We start from the raw sequence: 15,082 nt of genomic DNA on the forward strand, positions 1-15,082 counted from the left end.
CTAGCGCCGGTCCTGGCTGCTACGGAGCGCTTGCGTGGCCCCCACGCGGGAACGGGCTTCAGGCTGACTTCAGATGTGCCTTGAAGCACGTGGGATGGCTTCCGACCTTCCCTCACTGCCTTACTGCCCTTGGGGTCGGGACCCAGCGGGGGGAGGGCCATCCGCACCGTGACTGCGGTGCTGGGGCTGCTGAGCACCCCCGCCGCTCCTGGGCTGCACACCGGCCTCTTCCAGCGCCTGCTGCCCAGCCCATGGTGGTGCCCAGCGGCCGCGCTAGGCCCGCGGGGCTCCTCGGAGTCGGTCCTGGGCGGTGGGTCCGGGTTGCCGGGCAGCGGGGATCCGGGCTGTGCTTCCGCGGGGCAGCGCCGACTCGTGCATCTCTCAGGTGTCCACGCAAGAGCAGACGAGTTAGCAGTTTGCTCGGGTGACTAACGAGAAAGATGCCGAAGGCGCTGAGTTTGCTTTCTCGGCCCCAGGCTGCATTTTTTTTTTTTTAACCGCGCTCAAGTTACAGTGCTTCCTATAGATAGGTTTTGTTGTTGTTTTGCCAGTTCTGGGGCTTGGACTCAAGGCCTGGGCACTGTCCCTGAGCTTATGGGGTACTAAGGGCTTCTTGCATGCTAGGTAAGCACTGTAGATCGTTCCAAGAGTCAGTCCCTTCAAACCGCTTAGGACATGGCCAGATTGCTGGATTCCTTTTTGTCTGCCATTTCTTTTTTTTTTTGTCGGCGGTGGGGCTTGAACTCGGCCTGGGCACTGTCCCTCAGCTCTTCAGCTCAAGGCTAGCGCTCTACCGCTTGAGCCACAGCGCCACTTCCGGGTTTCGAGTGGTTTATTGGAGATAAGAGTCTCACGGTCTTTCCTGTCCGAGATGGCTTTGAACCTTGATCCTCAGATCTCAGCCTCCTGAGTAGCTAGGATTACAGGCATGAGCCACCGGCGCCCAGCTCTGTCATTTCTTTTTTTTGGTTTTGTTTTGTCTGTTTTTTAGGTCCGGTGGTGGGGCCTGAACTCTGGGCCTGGGCGCTGTCCCTCAGCTCTTCAGCTCAAGGCTAGCGCTCTACCACTTGAGCCACAGCACCACTTCCGGATTTTTTCTTTTTGCCTATGTGGTGCTGAGGAATCGAACCCAGGGCCTCAGGTATGCCAGGCAAGCGCTCTACCACCGAGCCACCTTCCCAGCCCTGTCTGTCATTTCTTAAAGTGACCTCAATCACTCTAAGTGACTGCGTTTGTGCTGGAGATCAAACCCAGGACCTCTGGCATACTTAGACCGGATTCTATCCGGATGCTCCTGTCTCTTACCTGTAATCCTACCTAGCTACATCTCAGGCAGAGATCTGAATACTGGTACAAAAAAGAAAGCATGGGTTTTATCATTCAGCTACACATCCACACCTTTGCCGTTCTTGAAGTCTGGACAAGTAATATAAGGATCTCTGAACATTACTCATACTGTGTTGAACAAATGAAACTAAGTAGAAAATTGAAGATTTTTTCTGGAAATTGCAGATAGTAAATCTTTTGTAACATATTACCAGAATATTTTTACTATTTCAGTAATTGTATCTTGAGAAAGATGCCTAAACCCATGGGGACATGGCCTGGAAATAGTTTGCCCAACACAATGGTTGGGGTAGGCCCCAAACCTGTGTACCACTTACCTCTAAATCCCTTGCCTTGGGCTAGGAATGTGGTTTAGTGATAGAGTGCTTGCCTACATGCATGAAGCCCTGGGTTCAATTCCTCAGCACCACATAAACAGAAAAGGCCAAAAATAGTGCTGTGGCTCAAGTGGTAGAGTGCTTCCCTTGAGCAAAAGAAGTTCAGGGACAGTGCCCAGGCCCTGAGTTCAAATCCCAGGACTGGCAAAAAAAAAAATAATAAATCCCTTGCCTTTGCCATTTCGACATTTGCAGCTGGTACTATCTTAAGATTTGTACACTCATTTGTTGTACCATATAGAACTATTGCTGCCATCAGCTCATTTTGGTGAGGGGAGGTGAAGGAGCAGGGACCTACATGGGGAGAGACAAAGATGAATGAAAGAAATGCAAGCCGGACAGGTGGTTCACACCTATAATCATAACTACTCAGGAGGGTGAGATCTGAGGATCCTGGTCCAAAGCCAGCCCAGGCAGGAAAATCCGTAAGACTCTTTTTTTTTTTTTTTGGGTCCGGTCGTGGGGCCTGAACTCTGGGTCTGGGCGATGTCCCTCAGCTCTTCAACTCAAGGCTAGTGTTCTACCACTTGAGCCACAGAGCCACTTCTGGCCTTTTTTCTTTTTTTGCTTATGTGGTGCTGAGGAATCGAACCAGGGCCTCCTGCATGCAAGGCAAGCACTCTACCACTAAGCCACCTTCCCAGCCCCTCCGTGAGACTCTTATCTATCTCCGATTAACCACCAGAAAACCAGAAGTGGCACTTTGGCTCAAGTGGTAAAGCACTGAAGAGCTCAGAAACAGTGCACAGGCCCAGAGTTCAAGTCCCACCACCGGAAAAAAAAAAAGAAAAGAAAAGGGGCTGGGAAGGTGGCTCAGTGGTAGAGCGCTTGCCTTGCATGCCGGAGGCCCTGGGTTCGATTCCTCAGCACCACATAAGCAAAAAAGAAAAAAAAAGCCAGAAGTGGCGCTGTGGCTCAAGTGGTAGAGCTCTAGCCTTGAGCTGAAGAGCTGAGGGACAGCGCCCAGGCCCAGAGTTCAGGCCTCACGACTGGACCCCCCCCCCAAAAAAAGAAAAGCAGAATTTTAGAGATGAAGACATGCTATTTGTGTGCATGTGTATGTATGTGCATGCTTTCATGTACCAGTGCTAGGGCTTGAACTCAGGTCCTAAGCACCCTTCCTTAGCTTTTTTGCTCAAGGCTGACAGTATACCATTTGAGCCACAGCTCTACTTCTGGGGCTTTGGTGATTGGTTGGATATGAGAGTCTTACGGACTTTGCTGCCTGCGCTGGATCCTCAGATCTCAGCCTCCTGCATAACTAAGATTACAAATTTGTGCCATGGGTGCTGAGCTGAGGACATGCTATTTGTTGTTTATATTATTTTTAGTTCTACAAATGCAACCCACGGCCTCTTAAATTGCTAGGCAAGCTCTGTGTGGCTTAGTGGTAGAGTGCTTGCCTACCATGCACATTCACAATCAACAGCATGTTATTTTAAAATAAATTGAGCTGGGCGACGGTGGCTCACACGTGTAATCCTAGTTACTCAGGAGGCTGAGATCTGAGGATCACGGTTCAAAGCTAGTCTGGGCAAGAAAGACCATGAGACTCTTATCTCCAATAAATCACTAGAAAACCAGAAGTGGCTCTGTGGCTCAAGTGGTAGAGCACTCCCCTTGAACTGAAGAGCTGAGGGGCAGTGTCCAAGCCCTGAATTCAAGCCCCAGTACTGGCACAAATATATGGTAACAGAAGTTTCATTGGGAATCTGACTTGAGAGTTGAGAGAAACTTGAAAGAAGAGATAAAGTTGAGCCAGGCACTGGTGACTCAGGCCTGTAATCCTATCTACACAGGAGGCTGAGATTTGAGCAATCATGGTTCAAAGCCAGCTCAGGCAGGAAAGTCCAAGAGACTCTTATCTCCAGTTAACCACCAGAAAACCAGAAGTAGAGCTTGTAACTCAAGTGGTTGAGCACTAGCCTTGAGCTGAAGATCTCAGGGACAGAGTCCAGGCCCAGACTTCAAGCCCCATGACCCACAAAAAAAGTTAATTAATTAATTAATTAAAATTAAAAGGCCAGATATAGAGGTGCAGCTCAAGTGGTAGACCTCTTAGCCTTGAACAAAAGCAGCTCACAGACAGTGCTCAGGCCCTAAGTTCAAACCCAAGAACTTGCCCACAAAAATGAGTGAGAAGAGCTGGGAAGGTGGCTCAGTGGTAGAGTGCTTGCCTTGCGTGCCCTGGGTTCGATTCCTCAGCACCATATAAGCAGAAAAAGCCAGAAATGGCGCTGTGGCTCCAGTGGCAGAGCGCTAGTCTTGAGCTGAAAAGCTGAGGGACAGCGCCTAGACCCAGAGTTCAGGCCCCATGACTGGCAAAAAAAAAAAAAAAGAGTGAGAAGCTGGGTGCTGGTGGCTTCCACCTATAATCCTAGCTACTCAGGAGACTGACATCTGAGGATTATGGTTCAAAGCTGGCCAGGGAAGGAAAGTCTGTGAAACTCTTATCTCCAATAAACCACTCTGGGGGCTGGGAAGGTGGCTCAGTGGTAGAGTGCTTGCCTTGCGTGCATGAGGCCCTAGGTTCAATCCCTCAGCACCATGTAAGAAAAAAGCCAGAAATGGTGCTGTGGCTACAGTGGTAGAGTGCTTACCTTAAGCTGAAGAGCTGAGACACAACCCAGGCCCAGAGTTCAGGCCCCATGACTGACAAAAAATAAATAAAAATTTTAAAAAAATCACTCAGTACCACATAAACAGAAAAAGCTGGAAGTGGTGCTGTGGCTCAAATGGTAAAGTGCTAGTCTTGAGCAAAAGCAGCTCAGGGACAGTGCCCAGGTCCTGAGTTCAAGCCCCAACACTGGCAAGAAAATCTAAAATACATTTTCATGTTTGTCACTATTAATAGGATCACCTGAAGATTTTTTTTGAGCTTACTATTTGTGTGTGTGTGTTGTATATGCTGTAACTGGGCTTGAACCCAGTGCTTGGGCCTTGTCCCTGAGCGTTTTTGCTCAGGGCTACTGCTCTATCTCTTGAGCCACAGTTCCACTTCTGGCTTTTTGGTAGTTAGTTGAACGTAAGAGTCTCATGGACTTCCTTGCCCAGGTTGGCCTGAAACTTAGATCTTCAGACATCAGCCTCCTGAGTAGCTAGGATTACAGGTACTACAACATTACAAGTTTGATTCTTGACAAAAAGTGTTTTTGTGTTTTTATTTTATTTTATTAGAGAAATAATCACAGGTCAAATGACCACTTTGAGAAGTCTTCCTTCCTTGGACCTCTGTGATGCATTCACCTAGCAACCGTTTCTTCAGTGTGCAAACATTCCACTGGCAAACTGTACAGGACGGCTATTCGTAGTGGAGTTCTGGTGTCTTCTGGGAACTGATCTTGGATTTAAAGTTTTCTCTTTTTCTTAATGTGGTAAAAATTTATGGTTTTTACTTTCTACTAAATGAAGTACAGACGCTCTCTCTCTATATATAAATATGTGTGTGTGTATATATGTATGTATATGTATATACATGGTGTGTATGTGCGCGCACACACACTGAACATGCGCAAGCTGAGCTTGAACTCAGGGCCTAGAGGCTGTTCCTGAGCTCTTTTGCTCAAGGCTAGTGCTCCACCATTTTGAGCCACAGCACCACTTCCACTTCTAGATTTTTGATGGTCAATTGGAGTTAAGAGTCTCATGAATTTTCATCCTCAGGCTGGATCTGAATCATGATCATCAGGTATCAGCCTGCTGAGTTGCTAGTATTATAGGCATGAGCCATGAACAACTGACAGCCACTGGGACTGGCAACCACTGGTACCCAGCCAGATGTTATATCTTATTAGTTTGTAAAAAGTAGAGTAGTCCAAGACAAAACCTTAAATCACAGTAATCATTTTATATTTCTGTACTTTGTTATTTTTTAGACATTTAATACACCTTCATTGTATTTTCAATTAACTTGTAGTGGATTTGTGTGTGTGCTGATACTGGGGCTGGAACTCAGGGCCAAGTACCTCTCCCTTAGCTTTTGTTGCTCAAGTTTGGCGCTCTACCATTTGAGCCACTTTTGGCTTTTTGCTGATAATTGGAGATAAGAATCTCACAGACTTGGGCTAGGAAGGTGGCGCAGTGGTAGAGTGCTTGCCTTGCATGCATGAGACCCTGGGTTCGATTCCTCAGCACCACATAAGCAAAAAGGAAAAAAAAAAAGCCAGAAGTGGCGCTGTGGCTCAAGTGATAGAGCACTAGCTTTGAGCTGAAGAGGCCAAGAGTTCAGGCCCCATGACCGGACCCCCCCCACCCAAAAAAAAAAAAGAATCTCACAGACTTTTCTGTCCAAGCTGGCTTCAAACCATGATTCTCAAATCTCAGCTTCTTAGTAACTATAATTACAGGTGTGAGCCACTAGTGCCTCACTGGGATTCTTTTCTTTTCCTTTTCTTTCTTTCTTATTTTCTTTTTTGTGTGCTGGTACTGGGGCTTGAACTTAGGACTCAGGGCTTTGTACTTTCACTCTATTCATGTGGCACTCTATCACATGAATCAAATTTCTAATTCCAGCTTTTTGATGCTTAATTGGAAATAAGAATCCAATTTGAGCTGCAGGCTGGTAGCTCATGCCTGTAATCCTAACTACTCAGGGTACTGAGATATGAGGAGTGCAGTTCAAAGCCAGCCTAGGAGGCTGGGAAGTTGACTCAGTGGTAGAGTGCTTGCCTTGCCTGCAAGAGGCCCTGGGTTCTATTCCTCAGCACCACATAAGCAGAAAAAAGCCAGAAGTGGCACTGTGGCTCAAGTGGTAGGGTGCTAGCCTTGAGCTGAAGAGCTGAGGGACCGCACCCAGGCCCAGAGTTCATTCCCCACGACTGACAAAAAACAAAAACAAAAAACAGCCTAGGCAGAGAAGTCCATGAGACTCCTAACTCCAATTAACTACTCAGAAAAAACTGGAAATAGTACTGTGGCCCAAGAGATAGAGGGCTAACCTTGAGCAAAAGAAGCTCAACGACAGAGCCTGGCCCAGAGTTCAGGTCCCAGGACCAGCACAAAAAAAGAAAGAAAGAAGGGAAGAAGAAAAGAAAGAAAAAAAATCAGATTTGAAGCAGGGCACTGATGGCTTATGCCTATAATCCTAGCTACTCAGGAGGCTGAAATTTAAGAATTATGGTTGGAAGTCAGCCAAGGAAGGAATATCCATGAGACTCTTATCTCCAGTTAACCATCAAAAAGCCAGAAGTGGAGCTGTAGCTCAAGTAGTGGAGCACTAGTGGAGCACTAGCCTTGAGCAAAAAGCTTAGGGACAGTGCCCAGGCCCTGAGTTCAAGCCCCAGGATTTATAAAATGACAAGATAATAAGAAATTAAAGGATGGAAATCTTAAGAACTTTGTCCTAGGTATTATCATTCTAGGACTAAAAAGCTATTTCTTTTCACCTAACCAGAACATTTCTGGTCTTGAGTCTTGAACTCTGGGCCTGGGTGCTGTTCCTGAGCTTTTATGCTCAAAGCTAGTGCTCTACCAGTAGAGCCACAGTTCCACTTCCATCTTTGTTTGGTAGTTTAGTGGAGATAAGAGTCTCACAGACTTTCTTGCCCTTGCTGGCTTTGAACTGTGATCTTCAGATCTCAGCCACCTGAGTAGCTAGGATTATAGGCATGAACCACTAGGACTCCCACCAGCACCCAGCTCGTCCACACTCTTTCTTGGTTATTATAAAAGGAACTGAGTCAGTAATCATCTTAAGTGTTCAATAATAGAAAGGGAGAAACTAAAATCTTATGAACGATATTTATACTTTGGAAGTTGCCCCTACATTCAACAAATCTAGAATGAATTAATAGATGCATTTTATGCAGATTTCAAGGTTAAGGAAGAAAGACAAGTCTTTATGCTTTCTGTTCATTGACCCTCAAGTCACATGATCCTTATTATTTTCTCCTCTGGTGCAAATTCATTTCATCCTAGAACTGTCCATCTTTCTGACTCAGCAAAAGAAACACACAGCCCATTTACATAAAGTTCTTCCTGTGCAGTTTCTACATGTCACATTCATAATACATTCCCGTATTACTTTTTTTTAATAAGTTTTTTTTTTATTGTGAAAAGACCATACAGAGGGGTTACAATTACACGAACAAGTTAGTAAGTACATTTCTTACCAAGCATTGTTGCCTCCTCCTTTGTTTTTCCCCTCCCATCTCTGCCCTCCCATTTCCATGACTACACTCCCCGGGCCCCCCCCCCCCCGCCCCGACCCCGTATTACTTTATTTCCAAGAATATATTCCCTAATTAAAAAAAAAAAAAAACACAGAAAAAAAAAAGAGGGCAGGGTGCTGGTGCTTACCAATGTAATCCTAACTACTTAGAAGGCTGAGATTTGAGGATTGTGGTTCGAACCCAGGCTGGCAGAAAAGTCCCCATGAGACTTTTATCTCCAATTAACCATTCAAACACTGGAAACAGAATTATAGCTCAAAGTGGAAGAGAGCTAGCCTTGAATAAAAGAACTCAGGGACAGCACCCAGGCCCTGAGTTCAAGCCCCACAACTGCCAAAAAAAAAAAAAGAAATTCCTATCCTATTGCATAATAAAACATAGACATTAATCTAGAAATGCCTTTCCTCTTTTTTTTTTAATCTTTTACTTTAGAAAAAGGAAGATAATATATAGACTTGAACTGAGTGGGGAAAATGGGATTTAAGGCAATACTGAAATTTGTGATATTTACAAAAATTTTAGTGGAAGGGAAGATGTGACATTGTCCAAAAAGAAATGTACTTATGCCAGACACCAGTGTTGCTGTGGCTCAAGTGGTAGAGTGTTAGCTTTGAACAAAGAAGTTCAGGGACAGTACCCAGGCCTAACTGAGTTCAACCCCCAGGACTGACAAAAGAGTAAGAGAGAGAGAGAGAGAGAGAGAGAGAGAGAGAGAGAGAGAGAGAGAGAGAGAGAGAGAAGCCCCAGCACTAGCATACACACACACACACACACACACACACACAATTTTTTTTTCTGCTTATGTGGTGCTGAGGAATCGAACCCAGGGCCTCATGCATGCAAGGCAAGCGCTCTACCACTGAGCCATCTTCCCAGCCCTACATTTTTCTTTTCTTTTCCCCTGGCTGTAAGCACTAAGAACCATCACATTCTTCTGTTGGACTTTTTTTCCATGTTTGACTTTTATCATTTGGCTGTTTCTAATGAGATATAGTTACATTTCTGATGAGAAACTGAAAATGAGGGAAATGTACAAATCATATGTCTAAAGATATGATTCACAAATAGCATTTAAAATTATATTGCCAGATACTGGTGGTTCATGCCTATAATCCTAGCTACTCAGGAGGCTGAGATCTGAGGATCACAGTGTGAAGTCAGTCCAGGAAGAAAAGGGCATGAGACTCTTATCTCCAATTAGTCACAGAAAAAGCCAGAATTGATGCTGTGGCTCAAGAGGTGGAGTGCTAGCCTTGAGTAAAAGGAGTTCAGAGACAATTCCCAAGCCCAGAGTTCAAGCCCTAGGACTGGCTAAAAAAAAAAAAAAAAGTATTATGACATATACAAATAACATACCACTTCAACCAGTTACAATGTAAACTGTTTTGATGCTGTCATTTGTCTCCAAGCAACAGGTTCAGCAGGCAACTAACTCCTGAGGTCTAGCTAAACATTGAGTATCTGGAGGTGGAAGTCCTGGGAGACTTTGCTGTTGACACTGAATAGACTTTAGCATCTCTTCCTGTATGCTGTATGGAAACTCCCCTTGGAAGCATCATGGTCACCATTAGATGTGTTTCATGATTCTTGTGTCTCCAGCATGTCAAGCCCTCTCCAATCTTTAAACCACTCAGATTCAGGAATGGTTGCTACTGGGCAAATCAAAAGACCTAATGAGACTAAGTCATTAGAAGTCAAGAATCTATCAATCCGAAAAAATAGCCCAGCGGTGAGTTGTTCTCTGGTTTTTATTTCTCCCCCAGTGTGTGATAAGCGATCTTTGGTAGCACTATTGAGAGTTGAAAGTACAGGTCTAATTGCCCATTTTCTTAGTGTCCTGATCATTTTTGTTGTTGTTATTGTTAGTGAATGATGCAATAAGCAAGGTCAAATGATCTTCTATTTCACCTGCATTGAGGCTTGATCTCAAGCCCTGGGTGCTCTCCCTTAGCTTTTTCATTCAAGAAAAGTTTATCCCCAATTAACTACCAAAAGAAGGAAGGGGAGCAGTGGCTCATGTGGTAGAGCACTAGCCTTGAGCATGAAAGGTTAGCGGCAGCACCCAGGCCCTGAGTTCAAGCCCCAGGACCATCGTGCATGTGCATGCGTGCGTGCGCGTGCGCACACAGACACACACACACACACACACACACACACACACAAATTAATTTTGTGCATAGGAATTTATTTGTAAACAAAAACCAAAACAAATACTGGTAAATCCTCCATCAGTGACTTTCAGGTAGTTCAAGTTCCTTAAAGTTTTTATGAGATGCACATAAAAATTTCCCATATTTTACATATTTTCTTTATTTTTGTACTCTAAGAAATTAAATCTCTGCAATCTAGATGTGCTACATTTACTTATGACTAGTACTATAAATTGTTGGGTAAGTATGTTTTAGAAAACTGAGTTCTGCTGACAGTTCATGCTTGTAATCCAAGCTATTCAGGAGGCTAACATCTGAGGATCTTCGCTTGAAGCCAGCCCAGGCAGAATAGTCCATATGACTCTTTTTGTTTGTTTGTGTCAGTTGTGGACTTGAACTCTGGGCCTGGGCGCTGTTCCTGAGCTCTTCAGTTCAAAGCTAGCACTCTACTTCTTGAGCCACAGCACCACTTCCAGCTTTTTTGGTTTATCTGGTGCTGAGGAATCAAACCCAGGGCCTCATGCATGTGAGGTAAGCACTCTACCACTGAGCCACCTACACAGCCCCCCATATGACTCTTATCTCGTTAACCAGCAAAAAGCCAGAAGTGGAGGTATGGCTCAAGTAGTAGAGGACCATCCTTTAGTGAAAAAGCTGAGGCAGAGCCCAGCTCCTAGTACTGGCACCAGAAAAAGGAAAGAAAGAAAGGAAAGAAAGAAAACTTAAAATAAGTTTTTTAAGTCAGCATGTTACTTTTTTCTCCCTTGAACTTAACTTCAAAATGAATATTTTAAAGGTATTTTCTACTTAAAACTATCTCCCCTTTTTATTAGCCTATTTCAATCATAGAAGGAGGATAATTTTATTGGTACATCTCCATACATAGTAACTGCTGTATTTCAGTCACTTTCATCCCCCTATCACATTTCCTTTACCCTTCTTTAAAACTCCTTATTTAGAGTTTGTATGGGCTGGAAAATTTGTGGTTTTGATTCACAGGTTTGAGGGGTAAGGGTGAATACAGGTTTCGTTAATTAACTGCAAGTTTCTCCTTGTAGATTTGTTTTGATCCATCTCTGAAAGTGGCTCCCACCAGGAACTCAATGATGTACACCAGAAAGGCAGCTGACCCAGCCTATACTGACCTTCCTGGAGTGCTAGTCAAAAACAAGAACCTTTTAGCTGAGGTATGTGATTTTTTAGAACCACACACTGGGAAATTGTATCTTCTGTAAATTAGACAAACATTAGAGGCATGAGCCACTAGCACCTGGCTTAGGCCTAAGTTTTGGGGTGGGTTTTTTTTTTTTTTTGCCAGTCCTGGGGCTTGGTTTCAGGGCCTAGGTTCTGTCCCTGAGCCATGTTGTGCTCAAGGCTAGTGCTACCACTTGAGCCACAGCATCACTTCCAGCCTTTTCTGTTTACGTGGTACTGAGGAATCAAACCCAGGAATCAAACCCAGGGCTTCTAGGCAAGTACTCTACCACTAACCCACATTCCCAGCCTGCCCTAAGTATTTTTAATGGAAGGGATGAATTCCTATTTTCAATATGCTACCAAATAGCAAATAGCCATTAGTTTTACCTAATTCTTGGTGAAACTTCTGTGTGGCGTCAATAGATAAAAGAAGACATAAGCTACATTTGCAGGAAATGCCTAGACTTTTACTCCCTATGATGAAGTCTGGAGTGTTCTCTAGAAATTCTTCAGTTGAGTCTGTTCTCTGGATTTATCACAAGAGGCAGACATACAGGTATCTCTGGTTGGAAGCTCAAAGGCCATTGTCATTGTTAGGGTACTATGATGTAGCTGTTCATATCTGTACTACCTACCTCTATTATTACCTTTAAGCAAATGGCTCAGAATACTTAGGTTTGTGGGCTAGCCCTTTGAATAAGTGGCATGAGCCACCAGCACATGGCTCATGAGATTCTTTTTTTTTTTTTTTGTCAGTCATGGGTCTGAACTATGGGCCCTGGGCACTGTCCCTCAGCTCTTCAGCTCAAAGTTAGCACTCTACCACTTGATCCACAGTACCACTTCTGGCTTTTTCTGCTTATGTGGTGCTGAGGAATTGAACCCAGGGCCTCGTGCATGTAAGGCAAGCACTCTACCTCTGAGCCACTTTCCCAGCCCCTGAAGAGACTCTTATCTCTTGGGCTGGGAATGTAGCTTAGTGGTAGAGTGCTTGCCTCCCATGCATGAAGCCCTGGGTTCAATTCCTCACTACCACATACACAGAAAAAGTTGGAAGGGGAACTGTGGCTCAAGTAGTAGTAGTACTAGCCATGAACAAAAGCAACTCAGGGACAGAACCTAGGCCCAGAGTTCAAGCCCCAGGACTGGGGAGGGGGGGAGAGAGAGAGAGAAAAGAGAGAGAGAGAGAGAGAGAGAGAGAGAGAGAGAAGAGAGAGAGAGAGAGAGAGAGAGAGAGAGAGAGAGAGAGAGAGAGACTTATCTCCAATTAACCCCCAAAAGGGGAAGTGGAGTTTGGCTCAAGAAGTAGTATGCCAGCCTTAAGCAAAAAAACAAAACAAAAACAAAAAAAACAGCATCTAGCTTCTTCAGAGAACTTCAACTTTGTGATTTGAAAAAAAAAAAAAATGTTCCGTGGTACTGGGGATCAGATCTATAGTTTCATATATAGAGAGAGAGCATGTGCTTTTACCATTCCAGCCCTATTCATAGTTTTTCAAAAGCATATGACTTTTGGGCATGGTGACAGATGCCCATAATCTTAGTCTTCAAAAGGCTGAGCAGAAAGATCAAGTTTGAGACCAGTTTGGCATCCTTAAGATTAATCTGAATATGATAGGAAATCAGAAGAGGCCAAGTGTTGTTACATGAAGCTCATCAATCAGAGGGAATAGCAGAACGAATTTGAATTACACATAAAAAAAGAGCAAAATTTGGGCAGAACAGTTGCCAACAATTTCTAAATCATCAATAGGTGGTTACTGGGTAGTATCTACAATCCCCCAAATTGGTATTTTCCATTCAGCTGCTACAACATTTGTCAAAAATGGACTTATTAATTTGTAAGTAATGATCTGGATCAACAACTATCATCCATATTCAAACTAATGCCTGTGTACTTAGAGACAGAAATCTTAGACATCCCATTGAAGAATTTGAACAATTTGACCCACATGCATAAATTGAATTGCTCCAATGTTCTGCTGGTAAGAGGAAAGTAACAATTGTAGAAGACCAGAAAAAAAATAATGAAGGAAGGAGAGAAAAAGGAGATAACTACTTTTTTAAAGTCAAGGAGATAGGTACCAGTGGCTCACACCTGTAATACTAGTTCTTCAGAAGGCTGAAATCTGTGGATCATGGTTCAAAGCCAGCCCAGGCAGGAAAATCCCTGAGACACTTTTTTTTTTTTTTGTCGGTCATGGGGCTTGAACTCTGGGCTTGAGTGCTGTCCCTCAGCTCTTCAGCTAAAGGTGAGCACTCTACCACTTGAGTTACAATACTACTTCTGGTTTTCTGGTGGTTTATCGGAGATAAGAGTCTCTCAGACTTTCCTGCCCAGGGTGGCTTTGAACCCAGACCCTCAGATCTTAGCCTCCTGAGTATCTAGGATTACAGGCGTGAGCCATGGGTGCCTGGCCCCCAGACTCTTATCTCCAATTAACCACTAGAAAATCAGAAGTGGAGTTGTGGCTCAAAGTGGTAGAGAGCTAGCCTTGAGCAACAGAGCTCAGGGATAGTACCCAGGCCCTGCATTCACGCCCCACAACAGACAACCCAAAACAAAACAAAACAAGAACATAAAAACACAAGAAAGTCAAGGAGAACAAAATTATTAAGAGAGATGTATGGTCTTGAGGTCACTGCATAAAACAGAAGACACACCGGCACCGGTGGCTCAAGCCTGTATTCCTAGCTACTAAGGAGGCTAAGATCATGGTGTAAAGCCAGCCCAGGCAGGAAAGTCTATGAGACTTTTCTTCTTCTTCTTTTTTTTTTTTTTTTTCCAGTCGTGGGGCCTGAACTCTGGTCCCGGGCACTGTCCCTCAGTTCTTCAGCTCAAGGCTAGTGTTCTACCATTTGAGCCACAGCACCACTTCTGGCTTTTTCTGCTTATGTGGTGCTGAGGAATTGAACCCAGGGCCTCAAGCATGCAAGGCAAGCATTCTATTACTGAGCCACCTTCCCAGCCCTCTCTGTGACACTCTTATCTCCAATTAACCACCAGAAAATCAGAAGAGGTACTGTGGCTCAACTGGTAGAGTGCTCACATTGAGCTGAAGAGCACAGGGACAGCACGCAGGCCCAGAGTTCAAGTCCCACTAACAACAACAGAAGCCCCTCTTGTCAAGCAGAAAATGATTTAATATAGAGAATTATGAGAACACACAATGATTACAAGGACTGTAAGGGGGAGTTAAGGCCAGCAATGAATAGATAAATGAATTTAAGGCACACTGATGAGATTCTGCTGCCATTGAAGTCTCTATTACATAGTCACAACTGCCTCTCACCTCCATGAGGCTACTTAGAAGTGGAATGTTTGAATACAATCCTTGACCTTGCTCAGCAGCAGAAATAGCAGTGGGAAAGTGACCTTGGCATCTTTAAGTTGTATGGCAGAGATGCAGTCCAATTTACATATAGCCCAGTTCTCAAAGTACAGTTTTCCAGACCAGCAACATTAATAAAAGTGGGATCTTTGGTAGGAATACAAATTCTCTGCCCCCCCCCCAAACTTGTAACTCTAGCCTATATGTTTTTTCACAAGCCCTCTGGGAGCTTCTGATACATGCTAACATTTGAGAACCACTGGCACAGAGAAACCTATCCTAGGTAAGGGGATGTGTCAAACAAGTTGTATTTCTAGTTCTTCAGTTCAAGAAGGCATCATAGGGATAGCAATGGCTGCTCAGCACCAATAACCAGCAAAACAGAATGGATAGTGGTGCCAAATGGCATGTGGTGATGCCTGAAGAGAAATAGTTGAATCTGGAATTTAGGAAGATCACTTTTTATCAACCATTATTTGCTTTTGTTGTTTGGGGGATTTTTTTGGGGG

General features: G+C 44.3%; 1 protein-coding gene across 3 annotated transcripts in view; it reads left to right on the forward strand.

Annotated features, from left to right (window-relative positions):
* The first annotated feature begins 5,012 nt into the window (after positions 1 to 5,012).
* The window catches only part of LOC138807048 (coiled-coil domain-containing protein 170-like), a 33,404-nt gene continuing 23,334 nt past the window's right edge, over positions 5,013 to 15,082 (forward strand). The window contains exons 1-3 of one of the 3 annotated variants that reach the window (XM_069992661.1): positions 5,013 to 5,098; positions 9,304 to 9,623; positions 11,103 to 11,231. In XM_069992661.1, the coding sequence (XP_069848762.1) occupies positions 9,495 to 9,623; positions 11,103 to 11,231 (258 nt within the window). In that variant the 5' untranslated portion in view covers positions 5,013 to 5,098; positions 9,304 to 9,494. The remainder of the gene's footprint in view (positions 5,099 to 9,303; positions 9,624 to 11,102; positions 11,232 to 15,082) is intronic. The other 2 variants (XM_069992713.1, XM_069992765.1) reach the window with 2 other exon arrangements.

Source organism: Dipodomys merriami, unplaced genomic scaffold (assembly GCF_024711535.1).
Source record: "Dipodomys merriami isolate MVZ:Mamm:240054 unplaced genomic scaffold, mDipMer1.0.p SCAF_1, whole genome shotgun sequence".
Lineage (NCBI taxonomy): Eukaryota > Metazoa > Chordata > Mammalia > Rodentia > Heteromyidae > Dipodomys > Dipodomys merriami.